The sequence below is a fragment of the Danio aesculapii genome, chromosome 1, assembly GCF_903798145.1.
Source record: "Danio aesculapii chromosome 1, fDanAes4.1, whole genome shotgun sequence".
NCBI classification, from domain to species: domain Eukaryota; kingdom Metazoa; phylum Chordata; class Actinopteri; order Cypriniformes; family Danionidae; genus Danio; species Danio aesculapii.
The window spans coordinates 17,789,360-17,807,019 of record NC_079435.1 but is presented as its reverse complement, the minus strand read 5'-3'; the positions used below and the strand labels follow the sequence as shown (position 1 = coordinate 17,807,019).

Sequence of the window (17,660 nt, the reverse complement as noted above, 5' to 3'; positions counted from 1 at the left end):
GATTGTCAAAGACTGATGTAATAAACTTCCATTTGGATCCGCACTTCCTTGTCAGCATTCCACTTCACATTACTAGAATCCCAATGCAATACGCAATTTTGCAATTGTACTAGTCTATTTTATTTCATAATTTAATATATTTTTGACTAAGGAGCAGGATAGTCTGACTGAGGGGGTTGACGTCTCCATATGCCCCCATGGCGGACTTTTATAGAGTCTCGAATCCCTATTAGTCCCATGTTTTCAGCAAGGTGAAGTGGTTAATTGGCAAACGTAGTGCACTCTTTCCACATACTTTCAGGGTGACATTTTCTCTCCGTATTCTCGCGCTGCTGTCCATGTCCTCGGGCCTGACTGACAGGGGGAGACAGCAGAAAAAGATGTGCCTGCCTGAATTTCGACACTTAGCTGCTTAAGATCACATATTCTCCATTTTTCTCACCTCTCACTCTGTCTTTCCTCTGATATGTTTGGCACCTGAGGGAAAGGCTGGCTTTTGAGGGATGCCTGTAATCCCTTTTTTGAGAATGTTTTTTTTTTCTGTGTATGTCTTTCCGTTTTCGCTTAGTCTCACCTTAAAGCTGCAGTCTGTATGTTTATTCTCTTTTTTTAAATGCTGAATGATCATCTTTATGTGGCTTGTGCGTTGGGACAGCTCTTCAATGTATACAAAGCTAAGGTTTTGTTGAGTAAGTGTGGCTGTCAATCACAAAAACAGTTTGGATGCTATACTTCAAAAATCCAAGATCTGGGAAGGTTGACCCAAATAAGATTTTTTTATTGAAAAATGTTATCAGACAACTTCAGGCAGACGCCATTGCATTTAAATCTAACAATCGCTTCGCTCATATTACATCAAACCATAAGCATTAATGTTGTTATACTTTGTTCACAAACTATTTAACCTGTTAGCCAGCACTCACTTATGGGTATTTGCAGCCTGATCTCACGAGAAAACGTTAGTATTTTACATTTTGTCAGTTTAGTGGCTAATTTGTATGAATTCGTACGAGTTCAGTCGTACAAAATTGTACGATTTTAAAAAGGAGGCGTGGCACCTAACCCCACCCCCTAAACCCAACCATCATTGGGGGATGAGCAAATCGTACTAAATTGTACGAATTAGATCGTACGAATTAATGCGAATTAGCCACTAAATCAAAAAGTTACGAATTGCGTGAGATTGTGTTGGTATTTGAGGTTATTGCAAACTAATTGTGAAATCTTTGTCCGTAATTTTCGCACATTACAAAATAAATTCGACCTCATGTTGTGTGAATTGTATTGACACACTGCCTCCAAAACTGTTGTCCGTCATAAAAAAATTCAAACCAAGTTCGATTTTTTTCCACATTTCGCATGCAAAAAATTGCTTTGAGAGGTGTTTTGACAGTTCAGAGTCACCGTACAAGTGAAAAGTAAATACAGAATGCTGTCATTTGAGCTACAGATAACTTTATGTCAAACACAGTGCATAAAATAAAGACAAAATGTGGTGGATGTACCTCTGCCCTGCTCCTGTTTGGTGTGTGTGCATGTGTGTGTCCCCATACAATTGACGTAATGCCCATAGACATAATAGAAATCATTGTCCGCTTTCGGTCCGTTGCTTTGACACATTGCAGCCACCATCTATTATAATGTCCATAGGTACTGCCAGTCTCTGTTCGAGATTTGTTTACGTATGTGAATGTGTGAAGTATCACAAGCAATGTATCAAACATTGCACTGATTTCCTGAAATAAACTTTGCATTTTGGGATAATCGTAGCTCATTTCTTTAATAATAAGCTAAACTCTCCTTCCTCTATTGGATAAACACAATATGCAGCCTAATCCTCTTTCTTTTTCTACTTTGGAGAAGAGAGAGGAGAACAAAGTATCACTGCTTGAACTGACACCGAATCGTTTTGCATTTTTGTGTAATGGATTGATTAATATGCATCAGGGTCAGTGTGCAAGGTTTGTTTACGTGATGATATTTTCACATATGAATATGAAAAAAACGCATACGAAATTTTCAGACTTCAGTGTGCAAAGACCTTCACACCTACCCAGTGGTGGAAAGAGTACTACTATTACTTGCCCAAAAACGTAGTGCAAGTAGAGTAAAAGTATCTGTTGTAAATATTACTCTAAATATGAGTAAAAAGTAGACCTTTTAAAAGTACTCAAGAGTAGTAAGTAGTGAGTATTACACTGTGAAAAGTTGATGCGTTTACGTGCAGTTTGTGCGGGGATGTGAAAACTTAACATTCTGTTGTGCATTTAGGGATCTTCCTATATTCATTCGTTAGTTCCTTCCTATCTTCCTTCCATTGTGTGTTTGTTCTGTCCTTCTTTTTTGTCTGTTTGTTTATTCATTCCTTCATTGTTCCTTCCTTTGTTCCACTTTTCATGTGTTCACTCATTCATTCTTTTTCATTCATTTATTCCGTCCTTCGTTCCTTAGTTTGTTCAGTTCTACCTTGAATCCTTTATTCATTTGGTTCTTCCTTCCTTTCTTCCTTCCTTCGGTCCTACCTTTCATTACTTGTTTGTCAATTCCTTCCATTCTTTATTTATTCCATTAAGTGATTGTTTAAGGCTGTTTGGCGATTTCAGTCATCATACAGTCGACATCTTTCATTTTCTCATCTTTGACATGCAGTCTATACACAATATCTAGGTCATTCCGTGTAAAGATTTTGAACATCTTCTTGGACTTTTTCAATGCTTCCAAAAGGTTTTCTGCATTTATAAAGTGCCCATGTCTTAAAGAAGTTCAGTGTGGTGCGATTTACTTTCTATGTGCGACTTGACAGGACAGATTTTTCTATTTTAGCCAATCACCATAGACAAGAAATAAATAAAGTAGTGACTGCAGGTTGAAGAAAAAAAAGTGGAGTAAAAGTACTGATACAGCACTAAAATGTACTCAAGAGAAAGTAAAAGTACACATTTTTAAAACGAAATAATTCCTGAGAAAAACTCCTCAATAACAGTAACTGGAGTATTTGTAATTTGTTACTTCACACCATTGCACCTTCCTAAATTTAAATAAGTAACAGTTCTTGACCCTCTGTGAGCTACAGACAAAAATTAGGTATCATTGAAAAGAAGACACTTTGAGCTTTCTGTCTGTCATGGTGCATGTCCATTAGCACCTAGTGAACGCATCAGAGTGAGTATTTTTGATTAAGTACTATGGAAATTGAGTTTAAGGACAGTTCTTTACGGGATTGAAATCGGTGCTGAGAAAGAGTAGCTGAGAGCGTATAAAATGTTTGGTAAAGTCAGTTTCACATTAGAAATCACCAATAAAATTAAACAACAACTGTCTTGTTGGTGCCAATAGACTAGTGTTTAAGTGCGAAAACATATAGCACCATGGTGCTCACGGCAACCCAAGTTTGATTCCCAGCTCGAGGTCCTTTGCCGACCCTTCCCCTTTCTTTGCTCCAAATACTTCCCTGTCTTTAACCTCCTCTATCCTATCCAAATTAAAGGTGAAACCCCCTAAAAAATAAGAAAAAGAAAACAACAACTGTCTTTCAGTTTAATTTCTAAACGTTCGAATCACACAAAATCTGCAGAAACTCACATCTGGTCTAAGCCCCTCTCCCGGATAATCATCACTCTATAGCAGGGGTCAGGAACCTTTTTTCAGCAAAGAGCCATTTCAATTTTTTTTTTTTCAAATGCATTTTTTTAAAGAGTCATATGATTTGTGTGTATATAACAAAACCTTTATTTATACACAAAACCATGCAAAAACCCATACAAAACCATTGTCCATGCACAACTCAAAAATAAACAAATATGATGCATCACAATGTATGAAGAAAGGACAATTTACAGATTAATTTTTATTTTTTTGCCATCGCCACTCATGAATGTTTGAATTTATGTGTGTAAGTTACCATAGAAATGTAAAAAATATAACTTGCAATTTATTGTTGTCGTGAGTTCTAATTCATTTTGCTGTAGAAAATACAATATAAAAGGAATGGAATTTTTAGTAACAGTTATATATTTTTTTAATTTTGAAATATTATTGAAGAGAGACAGCTGGAGAGCCACATACTTTTGGTCAAAGAGCCACATGTGGCTCCCGAGCCATACGTTCCCTACCCCTGCTCATTAGCCATCGATGATTGACTCCTGTACACTGAAAAAAATTATTCAAAGATGATTCTTGGATTTACTAAATTTTTCTTACGTTAAGGGGTTGTAAACAATTTATTAGGGCTGAATTTAAACAAACAAATTAAGTTGAACATTGTTAAATTTAATTTGTTTGTTTAAATTCAACACAAATAAATAGTTTGCAACAGTTTTGCAGACATCATTTTTTTTTCAGTGTACTAGTAGGCCGTGCTTCATTCACTATATTGACCATTACACTTTTTTCCATCCAAGAACATGTCTTGTGTATTGTATATTAGCAGTGTTTAACATATTATAAAAAAGTATTCCTTCACACTTTAATTTTACACAGACATATTATCCCCTACTGCGAAACCACATATATTTCAGTTTATTTATTGATTATTTCTTCTAAGCAGCCATTAAACGATGCACATGATAAATGTGTAAACACGCTGTCTTCCACCTCCTTAATTTGCAAGCAGCACAATTAGCAGTTTCTCTACTCTCTAATTTCTATCTGTCAAACCAGTTACATTGTCTTACCCTTACCATGCTTAATTATTCCACCTGCTATGAGAAAAGGCTATAAATGATCCTCAAATATAACCTACAGAACTAGCTGAGAGTCTTTCAGTATATAAACACACATGATGCAAAAAGAAAACGGTGACCAAGTCCATATTTCCCATAACAACCTACCAATACCACTCACAGAATAACAAGCTTTCAATTGTGAAGTGTTTTATTTTGTTTAAATACATTGTTTAAGTGCTTATACTTTTAATTTGGAACATTTTTCTGGTTATGTACTTGCTCAACAAATTGATTGCTTTTTTTAAGCCATTTAAAAAAATGTTGCAGCTTTAAATCTTCTATGTTCTTCTTTCCCACTAGTGATGCCACGCTTTGCTGAGCAGGTTGAGGTGGCCATAGAGGCTCTGAGCACCAGCCCCCCGCAGCCATTCGAGGAAAACGAGTTCATCGACGCCTCTCGCCTAGTCTACGATGGAGTGCGTGACATCAGGAAAGCAGTCCTCATGATAAGAGTGAGTAATGGCCAAATAACCCCCCCCCCCCCCCCCCCCACGAGTTCTCGATCTTGACTAGCGGGGCTTTTATTGTGCTTATTGCCCCAGTGGTTTGTATGATAAAAACAAAACAACATATTAAACATTTTTCATTTGCAAATAATGTAGTGGGGGGGGGGATGCTGGATTCCATACAATTTGTTTATGTTGTCTCAACACAAATCGATTAAGTTAACTTAAATAGCCCCTATTATGGGTTTTTGAAAATGAGCTTCTATGCAGTGTGTAACAGCTCTAAATGAAGTGAAATATCCAGCTAAGGCTTATATCTGAAAGTGCACCGTGTTTAAAACTATTGATTCATCTATAAAAGTGGTATCATAGTGGTTCGAATTAATTGCTGCTGTAACGAATCTTTAGCTGAGTCGGCGTGACGTCAATACGGAACTCAAGCCCCTCCCATTTGTTGCATGCAACAATTTGAAACAAATTGAAAGCCCAGCCCCGCAAACACTGTAGAAAGAAAAAGAAGACAAACACTTTACCAGATCCCAATTGAATCATGTCGCAAAGATACTGTGCTCTGAAGTGTGAGGGAAAGGTACTGTTATTTTCCCTATCCAAAGAAGAGTCTGTGAAGAGTCAGTGATTGAAGTCTATTTTTGCAAAAAAATACCTCAGCATTATCGCCCCAGCCTTGTGCTGTGTTCCCATCATTTTTCTGACGAGTGCTTCAGCAATCTACATGCTTACAACAGGGGATTCGTCAGGCTGTTTGTTAAAGGAAGGATCAGAAAAGACTGTTGATGTATGGGACTTTGTCACGGCTTGACAGGAACTTTACAGTACACAGTTCATGGATCAGTTCTTTCCTCCATTTCGCAAGTGTAAGTAACTTAAGTGCGATTAAAACGGTTGCCTCCTTGTTTTCTCTAGTTTGCAAATTATGTATTTAATTGTGTTTTGTTACTTGTAATCACTCCACGCGGTCTGTACTGTATCTGGTTAACTCTTTATATTCTTATGTAGCGTCTAAAACCACGTTGAAAATGGGACGCATGTCGCTTGTTTACAGATTTAAGTGCGTTTGTTAGCTTGCGATCCACTGCCGTTTGTCATAGCGATGGCTACTGTCAGCTGTTCCTACACACATGCGGCAGTCAAATTTCAAAATAGTTCAGCTGTTGCCACTGTGTCGATTGCCGCTGTGTAAGTGGATTGAACATAAAATAAATAAGTTGTCCTAAAGAAATGTAAGGATTGTGTTGTTTCAGCTAGTTTTAAATAAGTAGTATATACAGTTGAAGTCAGAATTATTAGCCCCCCTTAAATTATTAGCCCCCATTAATTTTTTTTTTTCCCCAATTTCTGTTTAACGGAGAGAAGATTCTTTTTCAACACATTTCTAAACATAATAGTTTTAAGAACTCATCTCTAATAACTCATTTATTTTCTCTTTGCCATGATGACAGTAAATAATATTTTACTAGATATTTTTCAGGACACTTCTACAGCTTAAAGTGACATTTAAAGGCTTAACTAGGTTAATTAGGTTAACTAGGCAGGTAATTAGGGTAATTAGGCAAGTTATAACAATGGTTTGTTCTGTAGACTATTAAAAAAAATAGCTTAAAGGGGCTAATAGTTTGGACCTTAAAATGGCTTTAAAAAAATTGAAAAACTGCTTTTATTCTAGCCGAAATAAAACAAATAAGACTTTCTCCAGAAGAAAAAATATTAAAAGACATACTGTGAAAATTTCCTTGCTCTGTTAAACGTCATTTGGGAAATATTTTAAAAATAAATAAAATTTAAAGGAGGGCTAATAATTCTGACTTCAACTGTATATATATATGTTTCAATCAAACATAGCCTGAGTTCCCAAACAAGAGGTCCACAAATTTACCCAGGGGGATCTCTGAAATACATAACAACATTTAAAAATATGAATGCAGGAGTTTTGATGTAAATGATTCCCAAATATGATGACCCCATAAGATGATCCAATATGAAGAATGGGAGAAAAAGATACAAAGTGATACAAAGATTTATTTGGCCATACTAAATAAAGATAGCTTTTATACGAACACTATGAGAACCAAAAAAAAAAAAAAAAATGGTGAACGTAATATATGGAATTAACACAAAACTAATGATACAATGGCAGACATTGAACTGTACTTAAACTCATGATAGAACGTTAATTTAGAACATTCATTCATAATGTAGTGTAAGCCTTGTTTTAGAAAGTAATGCATTATAAATAACTTTAGAAGAAAAAAACAAAACAATGGCAGAGGTCATAATCATCGGTTAAAATGCAGCACAAAAGTGCAGCTCTTAAATAGAAACTCCATACTTTGCATCCTAATTTTTTAGATATAAACTAATATATATTTATTTATGTATTTATTTTTGCAAGCAGTCCTAAGTTAACTTGTATTATGGACTAAAATGTTTGTGTTTATCTGAAGAAAGAATTACAGCTCTTCCATGGAATGACCCTTGATGCAAAATGCAATACAAAAGTTGCAGTTTTTTCTTTGTTTAACACTTCTGTCTGCAAAAAAAAATAAAAAATACTTAAATTATTTGTTCGTTTAAGGTTTCATTAATGTACATAAAACCGATCGTTGAAACACTTTCTGGAGATTTGTTACATTTAATAAAAAGAAAGCAATTCATAACCAACAAAACCCATCTGATTTGCACTCAGTGCTGTGCATTCACCCAATATACTGTACTGTATAGAATTATACTGTATTAATATAGACACATCTAATGAATAAAAAGCAACCTCAGTACGCTTCAACAAACCTTTGAAGCCATGCATTACGACAATAAAATCTATTATTGGGGCTGAAAACTATGTTTATTAGATGTGCAAAAACAAACATGTTAGGTTGTTCCTAACTGTAATGGAACTAAATGTAATGGAAGTTGGAAGAACATTGAATCAAGAGATGAAACTATGTAAAAAGGCACAGTTTCTTCTTCTGAGATGAATTAAAGTACAAGACGCTCATTTTAACTTCACTTGAGTAAATCCCAAATCGCCTGAAATAATGCTTAAGTACAGTGATCAAGTAATATTATTCAAGTATTCTGCCTGAGAAAATATGTTAATGTTTTCAATGATAGTACATTGTGACATTGCATATGCTCTAATACAGAGGACTCACAATGTGAATTAATGCTACCTATATTGTCACAGGTATACAAAAAGTAGTTTATTGTAGTTTCATTTTGTTTATCCCTAATGTGTTTATGCTGTTTACCACAACAGTAAATATTTTGGTTCAATATAGCTAACAAACACTTGCCTTTTTTGTTGTGAAATACATTTTCTCAGATGCACACTTCCCCCTTGTGCACATGAAACAATATTGAACAGTGTTTTATCAGTAAATAATAGCAAGCTGAGATTTGGAACTGGGTGATAATTGTAACTAGAGATCCTACTTATTTTTTTCTACTTATTCATTGATTTCCCCAGACCACCCCCCACCCCCCCAAAAAAAATGAATCACAGAGATGGAACATGCCGAGAGCGTCTCATTTCCGCTGCCTAGAAAAAGCCATTGCAGTCACTGTGTGCTGGTGGCTGCTTTTAAGGTTTGAAAATAGTACAGCTCCCAGAGCAGAAGTGAAATGAAAGTACCAGCTCATAGACACAGTTATTTGTCAAGGATTGGATCCTGCTAAAGAAACATGAGAGGAATAATCTAGCCACGATGGCACCTTTCTCATTGTCTATGCGCTATATGGAATCTTTAGTTAAAACAAAGACTTCATCACTTTGTGATAAAGTACTTAGCCTGTATAATGAATAGTATATTGGTTGTTGATGTGATTTCACTGTCACATATGACAAAAAATTATTATAATTAGTATTGTCACCATTTAAAACATTTTTTTAAATATTTATAACAAATTACCGCTATTATAAATTTAAAAGACATGCACCCGTTAAGTGTTAAAGACACTTGGAAAACTTTTTTGGAACCACTATAAAATTAAGTTTTGTTTCATTAAGTTTTGTTAACATTAAGTTAAGTTTCATTTGGAAACAATATGTGACATGGACCAGCAAAATACCCAAATTTCAAAATAGAAGACTTTCTAATGACTTTAAACACTGTAAAATAATATCCTATTCTAATCCATACCTTGAACGGTTTTGAAGATATGCCCATTTGAATTATGGTTGTCTGCCCTCTTTATCCAATTCAAAACTTAAGAAAAATCACAAGAAAAGTTTTTTGCCCATTTTTTACAGCTAAATTTGTATATATAATAATAATTCCTTACATCCAAAGCACTTTACACATTTTTGGGGGAATCTCCTCATCCACCACCTGTGAGCAGCATATATCAAGACGGCAGCCATATTGCACCAGACTGCACACCACACACCAGCTGATTGGTGGAGAGGAGACAGAGTGATAAAGTCAAATATGATATGGAGATGGTTAGGAGATCATGATGGACAGAGACCAGTGGGCAAATTTGGCCAGAATGCTGGGGTTAAACCCCTACTTTTTTTCTGAAGAACATCCTAGGATTTTTAACGACCGCAGAGAGTTCAGGAGTCATCCGAAAGACAGTGCTCTATATATAGAGTATAGAGTCCCCATCAATATATATATATCGCGTTTACACTGAGGGGTACAGTACAGGTCACCTTTATCAAGCTTGCATTTCCACTGCTAATGGTACCCTTTTGATGGGCGTGGTGTATGACAGAAAGTTGATGTCATTCTCGCTCAAGGAAATGTCGAAGTAAAGCTGTATGGGTCGTTTACATTTTTTATGAGAAGCACTTCTCACAAAACAGATGCTTTATACACATAAATACTTGTGTATAAATGTTCTTTACTAACCTTTCTATGAGCATGATTTGATTATAACTGCAGATCAATGATGCAAAATAGCCTACTGCAATGTCTGCAATTATATAAAATAAATAAATAAATGCAACATGTATGAACACATACAGACCCTTACAGTCTCTGATGTTACCAATTACAGAAAAACTACACACAACATACATTTAGTCCTTATTTGGGTTCAAAAACAACATATAGCCCAGTCAGTGCAGACCTCTTATCTGTATCTTTAATCTTCACCAGCACATGTAACCTCTAGTAGAAAGGAATTGCGTCATTCCGAGTTCATAATAGTCCAAAAGGTGATGATAATAGTTAAACATGGCAGTTTGTTCTTTGTTTTTTCAGGCTTCTCCTTTGTTTTTTGTGCTTCACTTTGGCGTTTGTCTGTTTCTGAAAGGATCGGATGTCAGAAGCACTTTAATAATTACACACACATGATTATCATCAGTTTAAGAAGTTTGTTATTTCAAATATAGACGTGAGTAAAGTGAAACCGCTTGCGCTTTAGGTGGCCTTGTAAACAACAATGGGGCACAGGGTAGATTCAGCTCTTCTTTTTTGTGAACGTTCATTAAGACAACAACAAGGTTTGTTTAATCTCGGGTCGATCATGGCTCGTTATTGTATGTATTTATTATATTGGCTGTATATTTAAAAATGCCGCTTCCTTTGCCTTTTGGTACCCTTTTGTTGTGCTAGGTACCCTTCCAAATGGGTACCCAAAAAGTGGTACAGTACAGTTTACTTTTTAGTACCTTTTGACACCTTTTGACAGTGGAAACGGCCATAAGAGCGTACCGAACCATACCGTACCACTCAGTGGAAAGGGGCCAATATATGTCACACTATAGAATATTTCTACAGTACAGTTCAGTAAAAAGTCAAACAAAAACTATGAAAGAATTGATTCATTCAATAATATTATATTTTCTCTAACATCAGACTTCAAACTTCGTAAATATAACAGTTTATTTCTTCAAAAATGGTGTTTGGCCATTTTTTACCACCTATTTGTCAACTACCCACACTGCATCTCAATAAGTTAGTCTTCCCATCTCAGAGAAGCTGAAACTGTAGCAGTTGTCAAGAAACAGTCTTTGTCTCCAATTTGCTCATTAGCCAGTTAGTGGGAATGATGTTGAAACTACTGGTAGGCAGAAAACAAGAAAACAAATCACATCTAAACTACAAAAAAAACCTAGAGGCCTTCCCCCGTCACATATTGTTTGATCCAACTTTAAGAGGGATTTTCTTTTTTATATTACTCACAAGAAAGCCAAAAGGGAATTGAAGAACAATGATGCAAGTCACTTGTAACTCAAACTGTGGGTTGAATGAATTATTTATTGAGATTTGACTGGTTTAATAGTTGACGCGACTCTATGTTGGATCAGAGGTCCTTCGCCCATCTTTGTGTGGCAGTGCACAGCCGTTTGTTACGTCTGTTGAAAAAGTTGTGCCCCTAAACTAGAGGACTAGGACTGAAGACATTGGTACTTTAGTAGAGTAAATGTAAAATATAAATTGAAGGTTAAACAAGGCAAAGAAGTTGTTGACAATTGAAACCAGTTTGAAGAGAAAGACAAAGTCTCTCCAGATGTTTTGAAAGCAATGATAATATTCCGATTATCCAAATATGAATTTGTTTGTTGTACTTATTCTTAAAAGGAAAGTTCACCACCAAAAATTCTCACTTTTCACTCTCCCTCATGAGGTTTCAAACCTTTATGACTTTCTTTTTTTCTGTTGAAAACAAAAGATGTTTTTAAGAAGGCTAAAAACCTGAAATCATTTACTCCCATAGTAGGAAAAAAACAAATACTTTGAAAGTCAATGATTTCCAGATTTCTTCGAAATATCCTCTTTTTTGTTAAACAGAAAAAAATGAAGTAAATCAGGTTTTAAACAAGTGCAGGTTGAGTAAATGGTGTCAAAATATATCTTTAATTCATTTTGAAACCTCTTGCAAAACATGAATTTTGAATAACATGATCACTTTTATCTGTGCAGTTGCAACACGAAAAAAAGGCAAAGGATAAGTAATAGACAACACAGGCTCATTGAAAATTCAAGCTTCAGTGTACATTTTTGTGAAACCGCAAAAATGTACTTCAGCATATGTTTGACAGCAGTTTCTAGGCAATTATACGATGCGGGACAGTATAACACCATCAACTTCAGTTCCTTTTCACACTACTGATATTTACAGGCACACATGATTGATGAATAAAGGATTTCTTTATGCAGTTCTTTGCTTAGCATCAAATAAATACCACAAAAGAACTTTAAAGTGTCTATGATTTGTAAATAAATATGTTATATGGACAACTTTTCTGCCATGGTCAGTTTACTCAGTAGCTCACCTTGTATGGTGTTGTACTTGGGATGCATAGTGCTAGTGAAGCTAGATTCAAGTCCAGTGAAGCACAGTTCCACAAAACAGGTAAAAACAATGTAAAATCATGGTTAAATGATGTGGCCAGGAAGCAATTTTATCTTCTGTTTGCTTTAGAAAACCCTATCGTTTGCATTTAGGGAAGGGTTTAGGTCAATTGATCTGTTAAGGTCAAGAGGATCTGTGCGACAAGCCCTGATTTCTCATTGACATAAACAAGAAGGACGTGTAACTCAAAGTAACTTATTTCAAATTCACAAAAAAAAAGATACAAAAAAAAAAAAACAATAATAATAATTATATATATATATATATATATATATATATATATATATATATATATATATATATATATATATATATATATATATATATATATATATATATATATATATATACTTCCAATGAGCTTCGGTTGATAATATAATATAATATAATATAATATAATATAATATAATATAATATAATATAATATAATATAATATAATATAATATAATATAATATAATATAATATTTAGTTTTTTTTTGTGCATGGTAACTAAAAGGTGGTCATCAATTGCATTTTGTTTCAGACCCCAGAAGAACTGGAGGATGATTCTGACTTTGAGCAAGAGGACTATGACGCCCGAAGCCGTACCAGCATCCAGACAGAAGATGACCAACTTATTGCTGGACAGAGCGCAAGGGTGAGTGGCTCCTACGTGACACATCTCTGCTTCCTCCTGTCATTTCCAGCAAGTTTACTCTCACAATACAAAACACTTATCGCTCCGCTGAGCATGTCTGCTATAAAATTACATCTATTCTCAGAATAACAAGAGGGCCAGTCACTCAAGAGCATGCACACAACACTTTTTTTTTTTTCCAAGAACGAAACATTATTTTGGCTTTATGGCAAATTGCAGTATGAATGCCATTTGTTGATATTTCTCTCTCAGAACACAATGATGTATGAAAAAAAAAAAAACATTATACATATATACTGTGCTGTGTAGCATGGCAACTATTGGTTCAATATTTAACAGCAGAGAGCAGATGTGTTTCCATCAAACTCAGATCCTCCATTTACTGTAGGGGATGTTTTAGAAGCTAACAGGTATAAAAATACATGTGTATTGTCACATTTTAAGGGTAGCACTCAAGTATCCATCTTGATGAAAATAGACATTCAAAATGGTGGACATAGCAGAAGCAATGTTGATTATTGTGATCTGTAAAATAGAGAAGTGTAATTTAATCAGCATAGCAACCTGCTATGACTACGCTTCACATCAAATTGTAAATCATTGTTAACTGTTGTTTAGAAAGTCTGACTATGTAGAATGCGTGGTTACCCCATACACTAATAGACCATAGATTTACTCCAATAAAACAACAAAAACAAATAATAATAATAATAATAATAATACTGTCACGGTGGCGCAGTGGGTAGCATGATCGCCTCACAGCAAAAAGGTTCAAGCCTTGGCTAGGTCAGCTGGCATTTCTGTGTGGAGTTTGCATGTTCTCCCCGTGTTGGCGTGGGTTTCCTCTGGGTGCTCCGGTTTCCCCCACAGTCCAAAGACATGCGGTATATGTGAATTAGGTAAGCTAAACTATCCATAGTGTATGTGTGTGAATGTAAGGGTGTATGGGTGTTTCCCAGTGATGGGTTGCAGCTGGAAGGGCATTCACTGCGTGAAAACATACGCTGGATAAGTTGCCGGTTCATTCCGCTGTGGCGACCCCTGGTTAATAAAGGGACTAAGCCGAAAAGAAGATGAAATTAAATGAAATGAAATAATAATAATAATAATAATAATAATAATAATAATAATAATAATAATAATAATAAACGGCGCGGTGGCGCAGTGGGTAGCACGATCGCTTCACAGCAAGAAGGTCGCTAGTTTGAGCCTCGGCTGGGTCAGTTGGCATTTTTGTGAGGAGTTTGCACGTTCTCCCTGTGTTCGCGTGGGTTTCCTCTAGGTGCTCCGGCCCAAAGACATGTGGTATAGGTGAATTGGGTATGCTAAAATTGACCATAATGTGTGTGTGAATAAGTGTGTATGGAAGTTTCCCAGTGATGGGTTGCAGCTGAAACGGCATCCGCTGCGTAAAACATGTGCTGGATAATTTGGCTGTTCATTCTGCTGTGGCGACCCTAGATTAATAAAGGGCCTAAGCTGAAAAGAAAATGAACGAATGAATGATAATAATACTAATACTAATGATAACAATAATAATAATATAAATAATTAATAGATTAATAACATTGTAGACTTTAACTACGTTGTAGTCAAACCATGGTAATGCATATAATTATGTTTCAGTTTCATTTTAAGATTCAAGTGTGACCTGGAAAGTTAATTTAGTTGCTACACATTTTCTACAATAAAACCAGGGTTTATTTCGTATAAGAGACTATAAGGTTACATTTTAATGTTTTTTATGTTTTTTAATGTTCAGTCAATGTAAAACATTGACCAGGGTTCTATGCATGTAGGAGAATGTAGTAGAATGTTGTAGAATGTTTAGTAACTAGGTTCGGTTTCATTTTGATTAGGATGCTCTAATTGAACAGAGCCTATATGCCTATATACCCATGTAGTGTAGAATCTTCCCAGGATGCACAAAAGTTATAAGATGTTAATATTAGTTAGATTTAGGTTATGACATCAGGTAACCAAAATTCAATGACTAGTTAACGTCTTAGGACAACGTTACTTTGACATCCAATAATGACGTCAGATGACGTTGATATTTAGTTGATTATAGGTTGTGTTGGAAAGTGACTAAAACGTCCAATAACGATGTCAAATGACGTTAATATTTGGTAGATTAAAGGTTGTGCTGGAAAGTGACTAAAACGTCCAATAACGACAACAAATGACGTTGATATTTTTTGGGATTATAGATTGTGTTGAAAAAAGACTAAAACGTCTAATAACAACTTCTGATGATGTTGATATTTGGTTGATTATAGGTTGTGTTGGAAAGTGACTAAAACATCCAATAACAACGTTAAATGACGTTGATATTTGGTAGATTATAGGTTGTGCTGGAAAGTAACCAAAATCCAACCTCGAGCCAACATCTTAAACCAATGTCCTATTGACGTCAAATACTGACATTTATTTGTCAGTTATGGCAACCAAAATTAGACGTCATAGTGGGATTGCCCACACAATGTCAAGCTGTAACATCATTAGACGTTGATATTTGGTTGATTTTAGGTTGAAAATTAGACTGTCGGCCTGATGTTGGGTTCTGACTTCAACCCAATTTTCATTTCCAAACAAAAAGCAATGTCCCCACAATGTTAAAATACAATGTCAATCTAATGTCATGTTAATGTCCTGTGTCTTCTGGGTTCGTTCACGTATAAAATTCAGTTTTGTTTAGCGTGCCAACTTAGAGAACAATGCAGGCAGCAATGTAATGAAACATAGTCTATAGGCATTAACTTAATTATTTAACAGCAGCAAATGGGCATATACTGTATAGAAGAGCGTGTACATATTCACAATGCTTTATAAAATAATAATTTTGGTTTCATTAAACTCTCTCTGCATAGACTATTTGTAACAATATGAATGCAAATGAGACTCTTGACAATGTCATCTCCTCAGTGTGCGTGTGTCAGTTGGCGTTTGATGGCAGAGTTTGCAGGGGTTCAAAGCTTAATCCACATTAGTGTATGTGTGAATAGTGCACAGTGGGCTGCTTATGAGACATTACAAGTCTATCAGTATGTAGCCGTGGAGTACTGCTGGCATTCGCGCACAAATACACACTATAGCCCTGTTTGATAGCAGTTACTCAAGAAGAAATTATCTTTCATGATTGAGAGGAAATGATCATTTGTACTCAAATAAAAGAAATGTTGCTGTGGAGAAGAAAAAGCAGGGTCATTGCTGGAGAACAGCAGCAAATTAAAGAAGAAAAAATGGCCGTGAAAAAAATTGATTGTGAACTTGTGACATTTTATATGTACTGTAGACGCTAAACATTACTTTGAGTGAAGGTATTTTGCAAATCAAATATGTGTGCCAGTGCTGTCATATTGATATAGTTTGCGACTTTAAGTTTTATGTATTATGAGTTCTCATGAGAGAGAAATAGTAGTGGGCATTTGTTCACTGACCCGCACATCACACACTCTCACACACACACACACACACACTATCTCTTTGCTCCATGATAGGATAGCGGTGCTGATAGGTCAGCCATAAAATTGAACTCCAGTATCTAGGCCACTTTATTTCAAATGAGAAAAATTAAAAAGCTTTTTTGAGGGATTTCTAATCCAGAAGCGTACACACAATATGAGTGTGCTGAATGAATCGGCACCGGTGCGTATGGGGAAGGATTTGTTGGAGCATTAAGCTCCCTGCACCCTTTCTTGTTATCGGTTAGGAGCCAGAGAGATTTGGGATAAGTGAATTCTGAGCAAGGCAAGAGGAAGAAAAAGGCTCTCCCGCTTCTATTCACCTTCTTTCCATACATCATATCTACTTTTAGGACCAGGGAAGCTTGGATTAATGGCACTGCCGCTCATTAATGGGGATTGGTTGCTTCAAAGGCATGATGGGAATGGGAGTGGGGATACATTTTTTTCACAAGCATTTTTTTTTGTTTTTAAAAGATGTCTAATAGATGTCTAATAGACGTCAGTGAAAATCCAATAGACGTCTAAGAATAGACCAAAATTAGACTAGTCATCAAATAAACAGAAATGAATAAGTACACATATAAAGTTTGTTTAATATGTCTATTTGAGGACTAGTCTAGTTTTGGGCTATTCTAAGATGTCTATTAGATTTTCACTGACAGCCCAAGTTTTGTTTTAGCCAAGCTGTCTACATTTAGATGTCTATCAGACGTCTATTAAACAGAATTGTTTGCTGGGTCCTGATTGGATGTGCAGGTAGTAAACAATGTGTTTATAGCTTAAGTGGCAAATAGACAACCTTACTTTTTTCTTCTTCTCCTTTACACAGTCACTGTTGCACCAGCCATTCATTTGAAATGCCCAGGAGTGCACGCTATCTGAAAGGGAAATCATTTTCATCTTTTAATCACATTTTCTCAGAGGACTTCTCTTCTTTTTAGTGTGTAATTGCTTGTTAAATAAACAAGCAAAAAGCTACAAATCTTAAATGAGCAGCTGGCTTTTAATTAGCTGTTATGCTATGACATCCTTTGGCTATGATGGCGTACCTCCACTTATAT

The 17,660-nt window shown here is 35.5% G+C and overlaps 1 protein-coding gene across 1 annotated transcript in view; it reads left to right on the top strand.

Moving 5' to 3' along the window:
* ctnna2 (catenin (cadherin-associated protein), alpha 2) overlaps window positions 1–17,660 on the top strand; it is an 845,686-nt gene that overhangs the window by 812,641 nt on the left and 15,385 nt on the right. The window contains 1 exon segment of the mRNA XM_056456768.1: window positions 13,019–13,132. Coding sequence (XP_056312743.1) covers window positions 13,019–13,132 — 114 coding nt within the window.